Source organism: Typopeltis vanoorti, chromosome 12, assembly GCF_054136105.1.
Source record: "Typopeltis vanoorti isolate ZY-2024b chromosome 12, IOZ_Tvanoo_1.0, whole genome shotgun sequence".
Classification (NCBI taxonomy): domain Eukaryota; kingdom Metazoa; phylum Arthropoda; class Arachnida; order Uropygi; family Thelyphonidae; genus Typopeltis; species Typopeltis vanoorti.
The window spans coordinates 112,823,026-112,841,619 of record NC_143560.1 but is presented as its reverse complement, the minus strand read 5'-3'; the positions used below and the strand labels follow the sequence as shown (position 1 = coordinate 112,841,619).

Sequence of the window (18,594 nt, the reverse complement as noted above, 5' to 3'; positions counted from 1 at the left end):
TCCCTGACTAAACTGAATAACTGTTGTGATAGATATGGTATGAAGGTGTCAGCAATAACAAGACAAAGATAATGAAAATAGGCAGAAGCATTGAAAATATTAGCTGCATTGTGAATGGCAAACCTATAGAACAAGTAAAACATTTCAGCCATGATTTTCAGTGAAGATGGTAAATTAAATATGGAAATAGACAACAGAATCAACAAAGTTGGTATGGTAGGAAGTCAATTTATATGGAATAAGAGAGAAATTATTCAAAACACTAAATTAGCTGTATACAAGACAGTGTTCAAACCAATTTTAACTTATGGATCTGAGAGCTGGGTCAGAAGTAAAACACTTGACTAAAGACTAGAGACCGCAGATATGAGAGTCCTTAGAAAGATTAAGGGGTGTGAACAGATGGCATCAATGGCAATATCATATTAAAAATGAGGATATTAGGAAAGAACTTGACACTGTTAGCATCCAGGAATGTGTTAGCAGAGCTAATCTCAGGTGGTATGGTCACTTAAACAGAATGGGAGAGGAAAGATTAGCAAAACAAGTGTTCTCTACCAGGTTGGCAGGAAAAAGACCCAGAGGAAGACCAAGATATAGGTTGATTGATATGGTAAAAAGTGCCTTAGAAAACAGAAATAAAGGATCTGACAATGTCATAGCTTTGACAGCTAACAGATTGATTTGGTGGAAAATTGTAGGTAGGAAGTTAGTAATGATGTAAATTTTTCATGTAGTACTATCATATCCTGTACACCCCTTGAGGGTAAATGTCAGGAATTCAATGATGATGATGTGATTAGGCTGAGGCTTCAAATTATAGGCTAGTATGTGTGTGCTTTGAAGAATGACATTGTGGGATAAAAATAGGAATAGAGCGACTGATGCAGAAAACATAGTGGAATTGTTCAGTGAACACTTTATTGGTGTATTTCTTCCTGGAGAAGTAAATTTTAATACTAGAGGGATAGGGCAGGTTCGAGGTTTAGTGGTGCAGGAGGAGAACGTGTTCCAAATACTGAGTACTCTGCATGTCAGTAAAGCTATAGGACTGGGTGGTATTTCACCATGAGTTTTGAGAGAATGTGCTAAAGAACTGACAGCTCCTTTGATCTGGCTTTTTTTTAATGAAAGTCTGGCTACCTGAAAGGTGCCCAGGGAATGGAAGGAAAGTAAGATAGTGCCATTGCATAAAGGCAGTAGGCGACTGGAAGTGTCTAATTATAGGGACCACATACAGCATCTTGGAGAAATTAGAGAAATTTCTCCTGGAGATCTTGGAGAAATTAGTTAGGGGCCATATACAACATTGGGCAGATGGGGGTAACGTTATCTATGAGAGTCAACATGGATATTTGATGGTGTACTCTTGTTTTAGTAATATGCTATCCTTTTATAATCAAGTTACAAGAGCAGCTGATGAGGGAAAGGCATATACTGCCATTTTCTTGGATTTAGCAAAGGCATTTGACAGGGTGCCACATGATAAGCTGATTTTAACCACATGGGTTTGGATGTCAGGTTGGTCAACTGGATTCAGGATTGGCTGTCCAATAGGTATCAGAGAGTTGTGTATGGTTGGGCAGTTTCAAGGAGGCAGAGGGTTCCACAGGGCTAAGTACCGAGACCTATATTGTTTAACCTTTATATCAATGACATTGTCAGTGGATTGCAGGGGGATATTCAGTTGTTTGCAGATGATGTGAAGCTGGGAAGGGTTATTAGTAATAGTGCAGATGTGGTAGCCCTGCAAGAGGATTTGAATAAGCTAAGTAGATGGACAAATGAATGAATGAATGAATGGGAGTATCAGTTTAATGCAGAAAAATGTAACGTCTTGAGGTTTGGGACACATCGATGGGACGCTGCATACTCTATTGGAGGAGCTATACTGAGGAAGTAGGGAGAGATAAGAAATCTGGGGTTGATGATAGAAACCTAAAATTCAGGGGACATATTGCAAAGGTGGCAAAGGTAACACAGAGGGTTGCTGCAATAATGAGGACACTGACCTGCAGAGATAAAAGAGTTATCATTCCGTTGTATAAGACCCTGATCAGGCCACTTAGACTATTGTTCTCAGATTTGGTCCCCATGATTTGAAGGGGATAAATTAACTGTGGAAAGGATACAAAGGTTTGGTTTTAGGACTATACAATGTTAGTTATGAGGATTGGCTTTTAATGTGGACTGCAGAGTTTGGTGGATAGAAGAAGGAGAGGTGATATGATGACTTTTAAACTGTTGAGAGGTGGTTACAGGGTTGACACTGGGGAGTTCTTTTGCTTGGTTGAACAGCAGGAAGGAATGATGACAAGAGGCCATCGCTGGAAGTTATGAAAGGAAACTGTGAGCAAGAGAGTGAGGAGTGGTTTCTTTGCATGGAGGGTGGTTGAACCGTGGAATGCATTGCCTGATAGAGTGGTGAGAGCAAGAATGATCAATGAGTTTAAGGTGTGGTATGATAGACTTTGTGTTTCCTAGGAGGGACCTCCCACGATGAATCTTGATAGACTTTGTATTTTCTAGGAAGAACCTCCTGCGATAAGTCTTTTGACTCCTTGTAGGCCTAAATAATAATAATAATAATAAATTCGTTTTTTCATTATTCGGCTGAGAACTTTTCAGACCACCCTCATAGAATAGTGTTTCCTCTTACTTCTACAGATGCAACCAAGGAATGTGATATCATATACATGGTCTATGACTCATTCTTGTGTTCATAATTTATAAGTTGTAGCCAATTCTTCTGCCTTCTCTCTGAATGAAGCTCATGACATATTGAGTGAAATATATAGTCATAATAAATTCTGTTTAGTTTTTCTATTACATGTATGAAACCTTTTAAAAACATTATACAATCATACATATGATGCCATAGTTGGTGGTATTCAAACTAATTATAGATTCCAACTAATGATAAGTTTCTTAATATTTTTGCAAATCAGAATGAAATTGTATATCCTGAAAATAAAAAAAAAATAGGAATCATTTTTGAATTTTTATTACTTAGCGGGCATTTACAAATTACAATCCTTGGAGCAATGCAAGTTTCTAGATATGGAGATTTGGCTAACTGGATGATCCCAGTAAGTAAATAATTTAAATTTTATAACAACAGTTCTTAACACTTTTTCTAGAGTGTTTCAGTTTATTCAATAAGTTTAATTTAAAAAAAAAAAAGCTCAGCAGGTGTCCACTTACCATGACTGATTGAAACTAAATAAATGAGGACCAATTTTTTGTTGTTGTTTTTTAAATGATCTAAATTGATTATGTAGATATTATAACAATATATAGATATATAGTTGTGAAGATACTTCCCACACAAACTTGGTTTACTTACATTTCGATGAAGGATTAAATAAAAATATAATTTCTTGGCACATTTAAAATAATGGTGTTTTACCTACCTTTCCAGCTATGATGGATTTTTCTATTATGCAAGCAAGGGGGAAATAAAAACATATTAGTGAAACATACCACTGAAATTGAAATCATATAAACACAATTGTTAATTATATATTAATTAACATTTAAAATAAGCTAAAAATTTAAATGAAAAATCCATTTTTAGAAGCATGTAATTATTGTTATGCTCAAATATAACATTTATAAACAATCCTTTGCATTCTAATTAAAATTTAATAGATAATATTCAAATAGGTTAATATTCAATATCAGAAACTTTTTTTTAGATTCAGTTTTGCTTTTGTATGAAACAGATTTACTTAAAGTAATTAGGTAAACAATCCAGCAATTTAAAAAAAGCTATACTAAATCATTAACATTTAATTTTAAAAATGAAACTGTTGAAATCTTATGAAATCCCCCAAAAAACATGACCATAAACTGAAACGTTAAGTTTCTGTAGCTTAGCAGTTCTGTGGAAAGCTTTCAGTATTGAGACCACATTTTATTATCATTATTACACAATCCATGGAGTCAGCAGACTCTTTGTGGAAGGTTCATTCAACTGACAACATATTTGTCATACCAACCCTTAAAATCCTTAACATTTCTTGCATTAACAACACATTCTGATAATGCGTTCCATTCACTGACAATTCTCCATGTAAAAAATCGACTTCTCACACCCCTCTTCATCACATTCTTAACTCCCAGGGATGACCTCTGGTTTTTCCCCTCTCACCTTCTACTTTTTTTATAATCTCATCTGGATTAATCTGATAAAATCCTCTCACTCACTTAAATGTCTCTATCATATCACCTCTTTTCCTCCTATCCACTAAACTCTGAAATCCACATTTTTTCAACCTCTTTCCATAGCCAGCAGTCCAAAGTCCTGATATTGTCTTAGTCACTCACATCTGGACCTCTCCAATGCCTCCACATCACACTAAAAACAAAGATGATTCTTATCATAGCAGCATTAGCAATATGCCCTCTAAACTTCAATCTACTATCAACAATTACTCCCAAATATCTAATCTCATCCACTTCCTGTAATACTGCAATGTCGATTTCTGCAATCCAAAATGCAACACCTTGCAGTTATTAATATTAAAACTATAACCCTACTCCTTTATTCAAATCAAAAGTCTACTCAAATCTTTCTGAAGGGAATTAACATCAGCAGTGCTACTTATAATTCTTCCCAACTTTGTGTCATCAGCAAACAACTGAAGATCCCCAGTCAGTCCACATGATATATATCGTTTACAAACAAGTTAAATAGCAGGGATCCAAGAAAAGAACCTTGGGGCATGCTACTGGTCATCCTTTTTTTTTTTTTTTTTGAAACACTGCTCCATCATACACAACCTACTGGTATCATCAGATAGCCAATCTCCAATTTATCTAACCAATATGCTATCTATTCCTATCCTATGCAGCTTGTACAGTGACTTATTATTAGTATTATTACATGGCACCTCCAGGGAGTCCAAGGACTCATCACAAAAGAGCACTCAACTCTACTTCGCTGAATCTCACCCTCTCCACTACTACTTAATTCTCCTACTACAACTCTACTGCCATCAATGCCATCTACTGCCCATCATCACCAACAATGGTATTTTTTGTGTGTAAATTGCATGTGCCCCTAAGGCCAAATTTTCTGTATGTGTGATGAAAAATCTGAGTTTCTGGGAGAAAAAAACCTTGCTACCTCCATATGAGATTGGCTAACTCACCTTCAATTGAAAAAGTGCATATAAGGATTTCCCCCTTGTCACGACAAGAATCAAATCCAGGTCTTTTCCATTCAAAGGGCACAATGTTCCTTTGTTCTTCCAATTGCACTATAGAGGCATCTATCATGTGGTAATCTATCAAACTCTTTCACAAAGTCCAAGAATATCAATGTATATGATATCACTGTATATCAATGTATAATCACTGTATTTGCCAGCAAAAGTTGGTCGATTGGTAGAGCCTCTGCTACTAATGGTTCGCAAAAAGTTAAGCAAGTTTGAGCACAGTTAGTAGTTGGAAGGAGGGTCATTCGATGCTGTTGGCACACTCTCCCTCGATGAGTCGTTGGACTCCCTGGAGGTGTCAAATAATAATAATAATAATAATAATAATAATAAAATGATTCTTCCTTATCTAACACACCAGTTACCCTATCATAAAATGCACATAAATTGCTAAAACAGGACCTACCCTTTACCAATCCATGCTGACCATCATAAAGGTAAATAAGTTTTTTTGTTTTTTTTTTAAAAGCAATTTTAACCTTACAAGTTTTTATTAAATTCATTATTTACCATAAAATATTTAACATATAATGTTTTCTTGCATGTCTTTTTCACTTTGATCCTACCTGCACAGTACATCATACCATCTCACATGAAATGAGATAAAAAGATGATTTCATATAGAAAGATGGAAAACAGCTGAATGAGGAATGTAAGGCTCAAGCAAGGAAAATGAGTAATATTGTAAGGAGATAAAAATTAGAATATAAGACAAGACTAACACTGAATCCAAGGAGAATCCAAAGTATATTTTGCTATGTGGCAAGTAGAAGGAAAAATTATCGGTATAGACTGCCTTACTTAATGATCACTTTATTAGAGTGTTCCTTTATAATGCAACAGGCTTTATTCCTAGGGGAAAAGGAGTTGTAGAGAGTTAGAAGTGAATGAAAAATATGTATTCCGAACATTGAGTATGATAAATGCCAGTAAGGCAGTGGCACCAGATGGAATTACCATGTGTTTTAAGAAAATGTGTTGTGAAACTGACCGTAACATTAACTTAGCTTTTTAATGAAAGTCTTGCAATGGAACAAGTTCCTGGAGAGTGGAAGGAAAGAAAGATAGTGGCATTGCATAAAGGTAGTGGTAGAATGGAGGTATCAAACTATACGCTTTTTGTATTACTTCTGTAATAGCTACAATTTTGAAGAAATTGGTAAGAACTTCTATACAGAAGGGGGAGATGAGGATAATTCTATTTATCCAAGCTAGCATGAATTTATCAAGGGGCTCTCTTGTCTTAGTAATCTGGTATCTTTTACAGTAGAGTAACAAGAGCAGCATTTTTTATTTGCAAAGGCAAAAAAAAACCAGTTAGTGAATTGGGCTGGTATATATCAGAAAGTTGTATTTGGGAGAGCAGTATGAGTTAGAAGAAGGTTACAAGCAAAGTTTCAAAGGGACCAGTATTGGGACTCTTATTATTACTTTATGTCAATGATAGTGTCACGGATCTACAGGGAGATATTCAGTTGTTTGCAGATGATATGAAACTTGGGAGGGTTATTAATAATTGTACTGATGTTCTGGTGCTTCAATTTCAATAAGTTAGAAAGGTGGGTAAATGAATAGGAATAGCAGTTTAATGCAAGGTTTTGAAATTTAGGATCCAAAGATGGATGTTTCATATTCACATGGTGGAGTTCTACTGGAAGAAGTGGAGGAAGCAAGGGATCGTGAGGTGATTGATAGAAATTTGAAGTTAAGAGGATCTATTACAAATGTTGTGAAGACATTTCAGAGAACTGTTGCAATATTGAGGAAGACACTGACCATGAGAGATAAAAGGGTGGTGGCCTCATTATATAAAGCTTTGATCAGACCACATCTGGTTTTGTGTGCTATGATCTGGTCCCCAGGTTTTGAAGGAGATTAAGTAATCTTGGAGAATGTACAGAAACAGATAACAAAAATGATATCAGGTCTGTACAGTATTGATTATGAGGATAAACAGAGGGAATGCAAACATTAATGGATAGAAGACAAAGATGGGGGGGGGGATATGATTTAGACATTTAAACTGTTGAAGGGTGATTATTGAATTAACATTGGGGAGGTTTATCATGTGGTAAAATGAAGGAATAAACAAGGACTGTCCCTGGAAGTTGCAAAAGGAAGTAGTGAATAAAAGGATAAAGAAGTAAGTTTTTTGAATGGAGAGTGACTGGAACATGGAATGCATTGCCTGAGAGAGTGGTTAAAGTAAGAACAGTGAATCTCTTTAAGCGGTGCAATAGCCTTTGTTGATTAGCATTGACCTCCCACAAGTCTTGTGACTCATTGTGGTCAAAAAACTAATAACAATATACGAGGTGGTATCAAAAAGTTTCAAGACTAGTTTTGTAACACGGCAACACAAGGCTGCACGCACAGTCACAAGGAGCATCGAGCTTCACACTCGTATTCCTTTGACCAACTTGAACAAAATGAAATTTGAATAACACATAAATATGCAATAAAAATTCATAAAAAGTTTCAGTGCCACTAAATTTTAATTTAGTGGCACTGAAACAATACACTGAGTACACATTTCTGTTTAATGTTTATTTAATGGTGTGATATCCTCTGGATTCTTTGGTTTATTTCCCAGTATGTAACTGATGCTAATAGGTTATATCAAATTTCAGTCATTTCAATTGAAGGGGGTGGAGCAAAATTACATATTATGGACAATCACTGTCAAGCAGAGTTGACAGTGATTTTTTTAAATTTTTTAAATGCATTCCAAAAGAAAAATCACAGTTATGCATATATCATGTGAGTAGCACTGTGATACATGGGCATCCACTGTATATTGCATTTCATAAGTCAAGATCTACCTCACAAATTCAATAAATGATCTCTATATAATTGCAGTGATGACAACAATCTACACAACTGCACCTTCTCTTTCTAACCGAATCTCAGCTGTGAGTTTTCTCAGCTACTGTCAGTTTGCTTTTATCATTGCTTTAATATTTGTCTGTGTAAAAATAACCAAACAAAAGCTGAGGGAACATTTTGGAACAAAAAAAATATTACAAAAGTGGCAAAATTGTTAAATGAGGTAATAAATGATAGAATAATGGTTGTAAATATTCAAGAGGACTGCAAAGAAATAGTGTAAGCGTGTGGTTGGTAGGGGGGGGGGAGGTGCATGACTAGATATTTTGCTTGGAGAGTGGCGAGTGGATTGGATTCCCAGAATTAACTGTGAGTGCCCTGACAGTGAATGATATTAAGGAGCGGTATGAGTATGATAGGTATTGTGTACATAAAGGTAAGTGCAGATCTCCAATGATGTCTTCTGACTCTGTGGAAATACCCATATAATAATAATAATATAGTGACATAAAGTAATAAAAATGACTAACACTGGGTTAGTCTAATGTTGTGAGATTTCAGGAGATTATGTCCCTCTCTACAACAAATCCATGACATTCATTACAGAACTTCCAATTTCCATTCCTTTTATTGGCAAACTTTTGCAAAAAATTGCTAATCTCCTGAAATCTCATGACATTAGACTAGCCTTCAAACCATTATGACAGTACAAAATCTGTTACGCTTACCCAAGGACCACCAGTCTTTCAACAAACATCCTAGAGTTTACAACATCCCATGTTCTTGTGGCCTTAATTACATAGGACAAACTTTGAGAAGTTTAGAAATAAGACAAAGGGAACATATTGGATATGTCACCAACAACAGAGATGACGGTTCAGGATTGGCATTCCATTTCTCCAACACCCACCACAACATTGAATGGGATAAGAGCACCATGCCATACAAAGAAGAAGACTACAGTTCCTGCAACATAAAAGAGGTTACGGTGGTAATACAGTCACAAGGTATCCTAAACAGAAACCAAGGGATGAATCTCTGTGACATTTGGAAATCTGATGTGTTTAGAGATCTCATCAGATCTCTAAACACATCAGAGTTTAATTTCTCTGCTAACTATTGGATGCACCTGCTGAACAATGACTGACCATGTGCCAGCATCCACGCTCCACATGTTTCTATTGTACTTGTGTAATGGTTCCTACACATTCAGTATTTTTTTAGTGATGTATTGATTCATAATCAAAGTTTATTGTTCATTTATATTTGTATGTTCATCCAAACCTAGATGAAGCCATTAGTTAATGTGGCGAAACTAGTTGGTAACTAGTTGTATCAAATCTTTATGACCAATAAACCCAGTGTTAGTTATTTTTATTGCATGTTTTGTGATTGAAAATAACATACTGACAGGACTGTCGCCAGATTAGGTCGCGGCCTAAGGCAAACAATTAAATATTGCCCCTGATGGAATATAAGACTAAAATATAAGAAATCTCCAATTGCTATTTTCTATTTATTACAAGTGAACCATTAATGCAAAATGATTATATAATAATAATAATTAAATGTTTGCTCATTTAATTAATATATGATATTGCACAATAAAAATGTTTATAAGCTCTTCTGAATTTAAATTATAAGCTATGTCTGCCTCTATTGATATAGTTGCTAGACCAAAGAATCTTTCTTGGATCATTGCTGACTGCAAACAATTTTTAATCAGTTTAAGCCTGGGAAAAACTTCTGTGCGCACTTGCTATGCTAACAGGAATTGTTAGTGTAGCGATGTCACCTACTGCAATATGGCTGAACGAGCCCCCTTATTAAGCCACGACATGAGGCAGGCTGCTTCTATGCTACACCCTGTTGATGGTACTGCATACTGATCATGGTGATATAAACGTTTTGCACATTCTATGATATACAAGGCTTGACCACAAGGTCAAATCCCATATGACTGGATTAGAACTCTTATCATACCAATTTATAACAATGGATCTAAAACTGAATTCCAGTAAAAGTTTATGCAAGCATGTGAAAAGGTAAGAAAAGCGGTTAAATGGAAAGGCGAAAATAAGCTGGATTTAGGCCAATTATAGAATGGCAAGACTAGTTGCTTACCCTATGACAATCAAGAAAAATTATTATTATTATTACCCCAAGACCTCATGGAGTCAAAGACTCATCTGGGAGGTCCTTTTATCACACACACAACTCATCATACCATGTCTTAAACACACTCAAACTATTTGCAGACACCACACTCTCAGGCAAGGCACTCCAATCATTTACAATTCGGCATGAAAAAAAAACCTGCCTCTCACTCCCCTACTCACACCTCTGGTTTGAGTAGGGGAGTGAGTTTCCAGGGGTGACCTCTGGTTCTCCCCTGATCTCCCACTATTCTCTGTAGAACTTCTCCACCATTGATCCTATAACAACCCCTTACCAACTTGTAGGTCTCTATCATATCACCCCTCTTCCTCCTGTCCACCAAACTCTGCAAATTACATCTTCTCAATCTTTCCTCATACTTAACATTCCAGAGGTCAGAAACTACATTAGTCAGTTGCCTCTGGACCCTTTCCAACATCTCTTCATCCTTCTGAAAACCCGATGACCAAATCTGGGCACAATAGTCCATGTGTGGCCTAATCAAAGCCTTATACAACGGAACAAGAATCTCCCTACTTCTACACGTCACTGTCCTCCGCATCATTCCCAGAAACCTTTGTGTTGTCTTCACAATTTTGGCTATGTGTCCCCTAAATTTTAGATCCTTATCCACTATCATCCCCAGATCTAAAAAAAAAACCTACCTCCGTATGAGACCGGCTAACTCACCTTTAGTCGAAAGACACTAGATAAGTTCCTCACATCACTGACAGGAATCAAACCTAGGTCTTTCCGACCAAAGGACTTCGTCTATACTGACTGATCTACAGAGGCTCTGTTAGGCCAATTATAGAATGGCAAGACTAGTTGCTTACCCTATGACAATCAAGAAAAATTATTATTATTATTATTACCCTAAGACCTCATGGAGTCAAAGACTCATCTGGGAGGTCCTGGATGGGAATATAATAAAGATCTTTCTGTTTAAACTTTGCTGATCTCAAAAAAGCATATGAGACAATGCATCTTCTACGGGAAATCTAAGCTCGTCATAATATAAATCTATATAGTATAAATGGAAGATTATACAGAGTGACACATAGTTTATAGATAACTTCTAAGTCAGCAGATAGAATTACATCCTTCAATTCTGTACATGAATATAGGAAGATTTTTGATGTTCAACCATCTGTAAGGCATTGTTGTATTATGCTATCGATGCTGTTTTTTATACATCTCTATGAACCATGTCATTAGGAAGAATAGTATTATGCCTGATATTCAAATAACAGATATTAAGCTCATTTGTTTATGCCACACAGATGATGTTATCCTGGAAAACAAATCTGATATAATGTAGAGATAGGTTTCTGTGGTTAAGCAGTTCTGTAGACAGTTTTTGGTATTGAAACCACATTGTAATATAAAGAATTTATTAAAAAGAAACAATTAAAAAACACGATAAGTGTTGTGCATTGTAAGACTTATATCATCAGAGGCAATGGTACATAAAAGTTTTACACAACAAAAGCTTATTGAAGATTAATTACACATATTAGATGTTTTTTTAATAACTTTGCAGACACCATTTATCCACCTAGGTAATCACCATGAGGTGATTACCTGGGTGGTTGCCAGCAGTGCAAAGACCTCTGTGAGAAAAGGGTATATGTGGAACTACAAGGGGAGTGATTATGACGAGCTCAGGAGACAGCTTGTGGGTGTAGCATGGTATGAGGAGTTTTTTATGTACTATTTAGTAGATGCAATGTCTAAATGTATTCCAAGGGTGAGAAGGTTAAATAAGGTGGGTGTGAGATGGATGAATAAAGAAGATTAAGCATGCGATACAGAGAAAAAGGGCACTGTGGAGGCAGCATAAGAGAAGTGGAAATAACCAATTCCATGAAGTCTACAAAGACCGTGCAAGGAGGGTGACTTGGTTGGTGAGGATAGCTAAAGAGACGTACGAACAGCAGTTGGCTAATGAAGCCAAAAAGAGTCCTAAGGAGTTCTTTCGATATGTAGCCAGCAAAAGAAAGAATAATTATGGAAGGATGACAATGATTGTTGAAAATGGTATAAAGACAGCTAATGCAGAATGTGTGGTGGAGATACTTAATGAGCCATTCATAAAGAGCTTTCAATCTTGTGAATGTGACTTCATGGAGGGATTGAGAGCAGTTGATGATGGGGGAGAGGAGACTGACTGTAGGTGAGCAAGAGGTGTATGGGGAGTTGAGTATACTAGATGTTAATAAGGCTGTGGGACTTGATAATATATCACCACGTATTCTGAAAGAATGTGCCAGGGAGTTGACATTTTAATACGAGTGCAAGACTCATATTAAAAAAATGTCTTGACATATTTTTTTAATATGAGTCTTGCACTCGGTAAAGTTCCTAAGGAGTGAAAGGAGGCCAAGATTGTGCCACTTCATAAAGGAGGTGATCGAACTCAAGCATCAAACTATAGGCCTATCTGTGTGTCAGGTGTTGTGGTTAAGTTGGTGGAGAAGCTTGCGAGAACTATGGTATTATCTTTGATGGACATCATGGATTTGCTAAAGGGAGGTCATGTTTTAGTAATCTACTTGCTTATTACAATAAAGTAACTGCTTCCTTGGACAGAGGAAAAAGGATACACAGTAATATACTTGGATTTTGCAAAGGCTTTTGATAGAGTACCTGATGATAGGTTGACAGTCAAACTAGAGCAGATGGAGTTGGATATTAGATTGGTGCATTGGATTGGAGAATGGCTATCTGATACGTATCAACAAGTTGCATATGGGGGAGCGATATCCAGGAAAAGGAAAGTCACTAGTGGTGCTTCAGGGGTCTGTTTTAGGTCCACTGCTGTTTAACTTGTATATTAATGATATAGGTGAAGATTTGGATGGAGATATTCAGTTGTTTGCAGATGATGCAAAGTTGGGACGAACCATGAAGTGTAGTTAAGATGTTGTGGCCTTACAGGAAGACCTGAGTAGATTGAGTGATTGGGTACGGAAATAGGGATGCGAGTTCAATGTTGCAAAATGTAAGGTTTTAAAATTTGGAAAACAAAGATGGGATGCAGAATTTATGCTTGGAGAGAATATATTGTTGGAAGTAGAGGAAATAAGAGATCTGGGTGTGATAGTGGATAAGGATCTAAAATTTAGGGGACACATAGCCAAAATTGTGAAGACAACACAAAGGCTTCTGGGAATGATGCGGAGGACAGTGACGAGTAGAAGTAGGGAGATTCTTGTTCCATTGTATAAGGCTTTGATTGGGCCACACATGGAATATTGTGCTCAGATTTGGTCACCTGGTTTTCAGAAGGATGAAGAGATGTTGGAAAGGGTCCAAAGGAGACTGACTAAGGTAGTTTCTGACCTCTGGAATGTCGAGTATGAGGAAAGATTGAGGAGATATAATTTGCAGAGTATGGTGGACAGGAGGAAGAGGGGAGATATGATAGAGACCTACAAGTTGGTAAGGTTTTTTTATTATTATTATTATTCAGGCCTGCATGGAATCAAAAAGACCCTTCATGGGAGGTCCTTCCTAAGAACATAAAGTCTGTCAAGACTCATCAAGGGGAATCCCCCCCCCCCTACTAAAAACACACAAAGTCTATCATACCACTTCTTAAACTCATTGACCGTTCTCGCTCTCACCACTCCATCAGGCAATGCATTCCACGGTTTAACCACCCTCCATGCAAAGAAACCAATCCTCGCCCTCTTGCTCACAGTTTCCTTTCATAACTTACAGGGATGGCCTCTTGTCATCACTCCTTCCCGCTGTTCAACCAAGCGAAAGAACTCCCCAGTGTCAACCCTGTAACCACCTCTCAACAGTTTAAAAGTCTTAATCATATCACCTCTCCTTCTTCTATCCACCAAACTCCGCAGTCCACATTCCCTAAGCCGATCCTCATAACCAAAATTGTACAGTCCTGAAATCATCTTTGTCATCCATGTTTGTATCCTTTCCACAGTTAATTTATCCCCTTCAAATCCTGGGGAACAAATCTGAGAACAATAGTCTAAGTGGTCTAATCAGAGACTTATACAACGGAATGGTAACCCTTTTATCTCTGCATGTCAGTGTCCTTCTCATAATTGCAGCAAAGCAATTATGAGGACATAATTGCTTTGACACAGAGGATTGCATTACCTTCACCACCTTTGCAATATGTCCCCCAAATTTCAGGTTTCTATCAATCATCAACCCCAGATGATTGTTATGTATGCAGCATCCCATCGATGTTTCCCAAACCTCAAGACCTTACATTTTGCTGCATTAAACTGACACCCCCATTCATTTGCCCATCTATCTAGCTTATTCAAATCCTCTTGCAGGGCTACCACATCTGCACTATTACTAACAATCCTTCCCAGCTTCGCATCATCCACAAACAACTTAATATCTCCTTGGAATCCACTGGCAATGTCATTGATATAAAGGTTAAACAATATAGGTCCTGGTACAATGCTGGAGAAGTTTTACAGAGAATAGTGGGAGATCAAGGGAGAACCAGAGGTCATCTCTGGAAACTGTATAAAGAGGGTGTGAGTAGGGGAGTGAGAGGCAGGTTTTTTTCGTGCAGAGTTGTGAATGATTGGAATGCCTTGCCTGACAATGCAGTGTCTGCAAAGAGTTTGAACATGTTTAAAACATGGTATGATGAGCTGTGTGTGTGATAAAAAGACCTCCCAGATGAGTCTTCGAATCCATGAGGTCTTGGGGTTGTAATTATAATACTAATCATAACTTTACAACTGTTAAACAAATTGATAAACCAGAATACAAATGATATATTTATGGTTTATCAATTTGTTTAATGTGAAGTTATTAAAAAACATGTAATATGTGCAATTAATAATCAAAGCTTTTGTTCTGTAAAACTTTTACGTACCATTACTCCCTGATGATGTAAGTCTTACGATGCACAAAACTTGTGAGGTTTTTTTAATTTGTTTCTTTTAATAAACTCTTTATATTACAATGTGGTCTCAATACCAAAAACTACCTACAAAATTTCCTATAAGTTTTCAAGAATCTTTAGTTCAATAATTGCTTTGACAAATTTGCTATGAACATTAGCAATAAAAGAAAAATTTACATTTACATTTGATTATTATTATTATTATTATTATTATGCGGCACCTCCAGGGAGTCCAAAGACTCATCGAGGGAGGGCACCTACTCTACAACTCTCTGTTTCCACCACTCAAAAATTAGCAAATCAGGCCAAGAAACATTCTACCGATTTTTTTTTCAATGTGTTAAGTAGAAAGCAGGATGATTACAGCAAGATGATGTTAATGGGTCAAACTGGTAACTGCTGGAGAGAAAGCAGTCAAAGTATTCAGTGAGCAGTTCATCAGGGTGTTTCATCCTTAGTGTGAAATCAGAAACTCAACTGTAGAGAATGCAATGAGAGAAGGCTTAATGGCGAGTAAGCCAGAGGTATGAGGAGAAGCAAGCTGGATGTCAATAAGGCAAATCTTGCAACTGCACCAGGCCCAAAGAAGTGGAAGAAAGGTAAAATTGTTCCACTTCAGAAAAGTGGTGATAAGGCTAAGGCTACAAATTACAGGCTGATCTGTATATCTATAGTCGTAGTTAAGGTATTGGAGAGGTTGGGGAGAAAGCTAAGATAAAAAAAGGGGTTGATAACAGCAGTATTTTTGTGATTGCCAGTATGGGTTTGTTAGAGGGGGGGGTTACATTTTACCAACTTATTTATGTACTATAACAAGGTGGCAAATGTATTGGACAAGGGAGATGTATATAAACTGGTATACTTAGTTTATGCAAAAGCTTTTGATAGATTTTCATACCACAATTTGGTAACTAAACTGTAGCAGATGGGATCTGATGATAGATTAGTGAGATGAATAGGCAACTATAGGGTGCAGTATCCTGGAAGAGGAAAGTCAACAGTAGTGTGCCACAAGAGTCTGTTTTGGGATCATTGTTATTTAATTTGTATATTAAATATATTGTGATAGGTATAACTGGTGATATACAACTGTTTGCAGATGATATAAATTAAAGATACCAAGAAATTATATACTTGGTTTAATCCTTTATCCAAGTGTGAGCAAACAAAATTTGCGCCTGAAACATTTTCAGCACGGAGTAACTCGTGGTAAAGGTGGTATGACTTCACATCACTTGCCTTAGTATCCCATTAAGCAAAACACATCGCCTTGCAGACATGTAGAATGCTATGCATTATGGGAGGGATCACTACCCAGTTTCGACCTTTATTGAGGTCTCATCAGTGGGAGCCAGATATGTCAAAATATAACTCAAATATATATAAGTCAAAATATGACTTCTGAATTACTTCAACCTTGATATCACCTCTGGGTCTGGCTCCCACTGATGAAACCTCAATAAAGGTCGAAACCGGTCTGGGTAGTGATCATTCCGATAATGCACAGCATTAAACATGTCCACAAGGAGATGTGCTTTTGCATTTGGAATACTAAGGCAAGTGATGTGAAGTCATATCACCTTTACCACAAGTTACCCCAGTCCTGAAAATACTTCAGGTGCAAACTTTGTTTGCTTACACTTGGATAAAGGATAAATTATATACCAAGTATATAATAATTATTATTATTATTACGTGACACCTCCAGGGAGTCCAAAATCTCATTGAGGGAGGGCACCTGCTCTACAACTCTTTGTCTCCACCACTCAATCCACCAACTACAACAAACCGCAACTATCACCAATGCCATCTACCGCCGACCACCACTAGTATTTTCACAGACAATCACAAACATCCATGCCTACAGCGGGATTCGAGCCCGCAGCCTTTTGTCTGGAGAGCGGGTACACTAACCACTCGGCCAACCTGGCTGGCTGAAATATTATTATCATCATGTGACACCTCGATGGAGAGCACCTACTCTGTCTCCACCACTCAATCCACTAAAGCCATCTACCCCCAACCACCACCACCATTAGTATTTCCACAGACAATCACAAACATCCATGCCCATGGTGGGATTCGAACCAGCAGCCTTTTGGCTGCAGAGCAGATACGCTAACCACTCGGCCAACCAGGCTGCCATTTCTTGGTATCTTTAATTTATAGTATAACCAAGTGGAAAAACTTTCAACAACGTTTGCAGATGACACAAAACTGAAAAGAATAGTGAAGAATCAAGGCAGATGTTGTGGCATTACATGAGGACTTGAATAAATTGTATGAGTGGGCAACAGTATGGAATTGTCTGTTCAGTGTTGCAAAATGTAAGGTGCTGAAATTTAGTAGTCAACTATGGAATGCAACGTATATGCTTGGTAGGGAAATTTCAGAGGAAGCTGAGGAGATAAGAGACCTTGGAGTGGTGGTGGACAAGAAACAGATGTTCAGAGGTCACACTGCACAAACTGTGAAGTCATCACATCAGATTATGGCAGTGATGCAGAGGACCTTAACGTGCAGAAATATAGAGGTTCCAGATTCACTGTATATAGAGCCTTGATTTCATAGTAATGTAGGTAATTCTTAATCATTTTTATTTAGAAAAACTCCTCTCACAACTAGCAACACTTACAGCAAATGTGAGGAAAATTCGCAGTAGTATTACAATATTTGGAAATGAGTTCTCCAGTCTGTATTTTAGAATTAACTGCAAAGTTCAAAAAGGTTCAAAGTGCCGCCCAGGGCAGACCGCCTCCTCCACTCTTCCCTAGCTACGCCTCTGATACAAGCATAACAATTCAGTATTCTTTGGCACAATCCCACAAATCATACTCTGTACTCTGGCTGTATAGTACACCTTTATATGGATTGATTCAGGTAAGGACACTGTTTATTTTTATTCATTACGTCACTCAGTTGTTCTAATTATTTAAATAAAAAACAAATGTCAACTGTACCATTGTTATTATATTATCAATCCCTGTGAAGAGATTATTTTACACTGAGTGTTAATAACACAAGAGTTCATTTCGATTGTTACAATGACTTTTAACTCTATTTCTTTTTTGAATCCTGAAAAATTACTGACTCGAGACCAAATAAAATATATATATACATGTAATGATCTTAAACATTATATACACTTTAGATAAAATTACATAAATAACTGCAAAAACAACTGGATCCAAGGCCTTCTAAAAATAAGTCTACACTTTTGATATCTCCATATCTTAAAATAATACAATCGTTTATTCTCTGACCCTTTCTATAACTAGTTTGTTTAACGTATACTTAATCATGTCTACCAGACTAAACATTTTGTTTACATAACAACAAAATGTTCATCAGTGTCAGTTTTCTTGTTAGGCCCTTTCCTGAAAACATAGAACTACCTTTTCACTTCCATGGGATCCTTTTTTTAAAATTCCTTTTTAGCATACGAATTTTTTCAATCATTCCTCCTGTTTCACTGGAGTATAAATA

The 18,594-nt window shown here is 36.9% G+C and overlaps 1 protein-coding gene across 2 annotated transcripts in view; it reads left to right on the top strand.

Moving 5' to 3' along the window:
* The window catches only part of LOC150101142 (succinyl-CoA:3-ketoacid coenzyme A transferase 1, mitochondrial-like), a 221,809-nt gene that overhangs the window by 179,781 nt on the left and 23,434 nt on the right, over positions 1-18,594 (top strand). For both annotated transcript variants that reach the window (XM_090401526.1, XM_090401525.1), the window contains exon 12: positions 3,014-3,089. In XM_090401526.1, the coding sequence (XP_090257652.1) occupies positions 3,014-3,089 (76 nt within the window). The remainder of the gene's footprint in view (positions 1-3,013; positions 3,090-18,594) is intronic.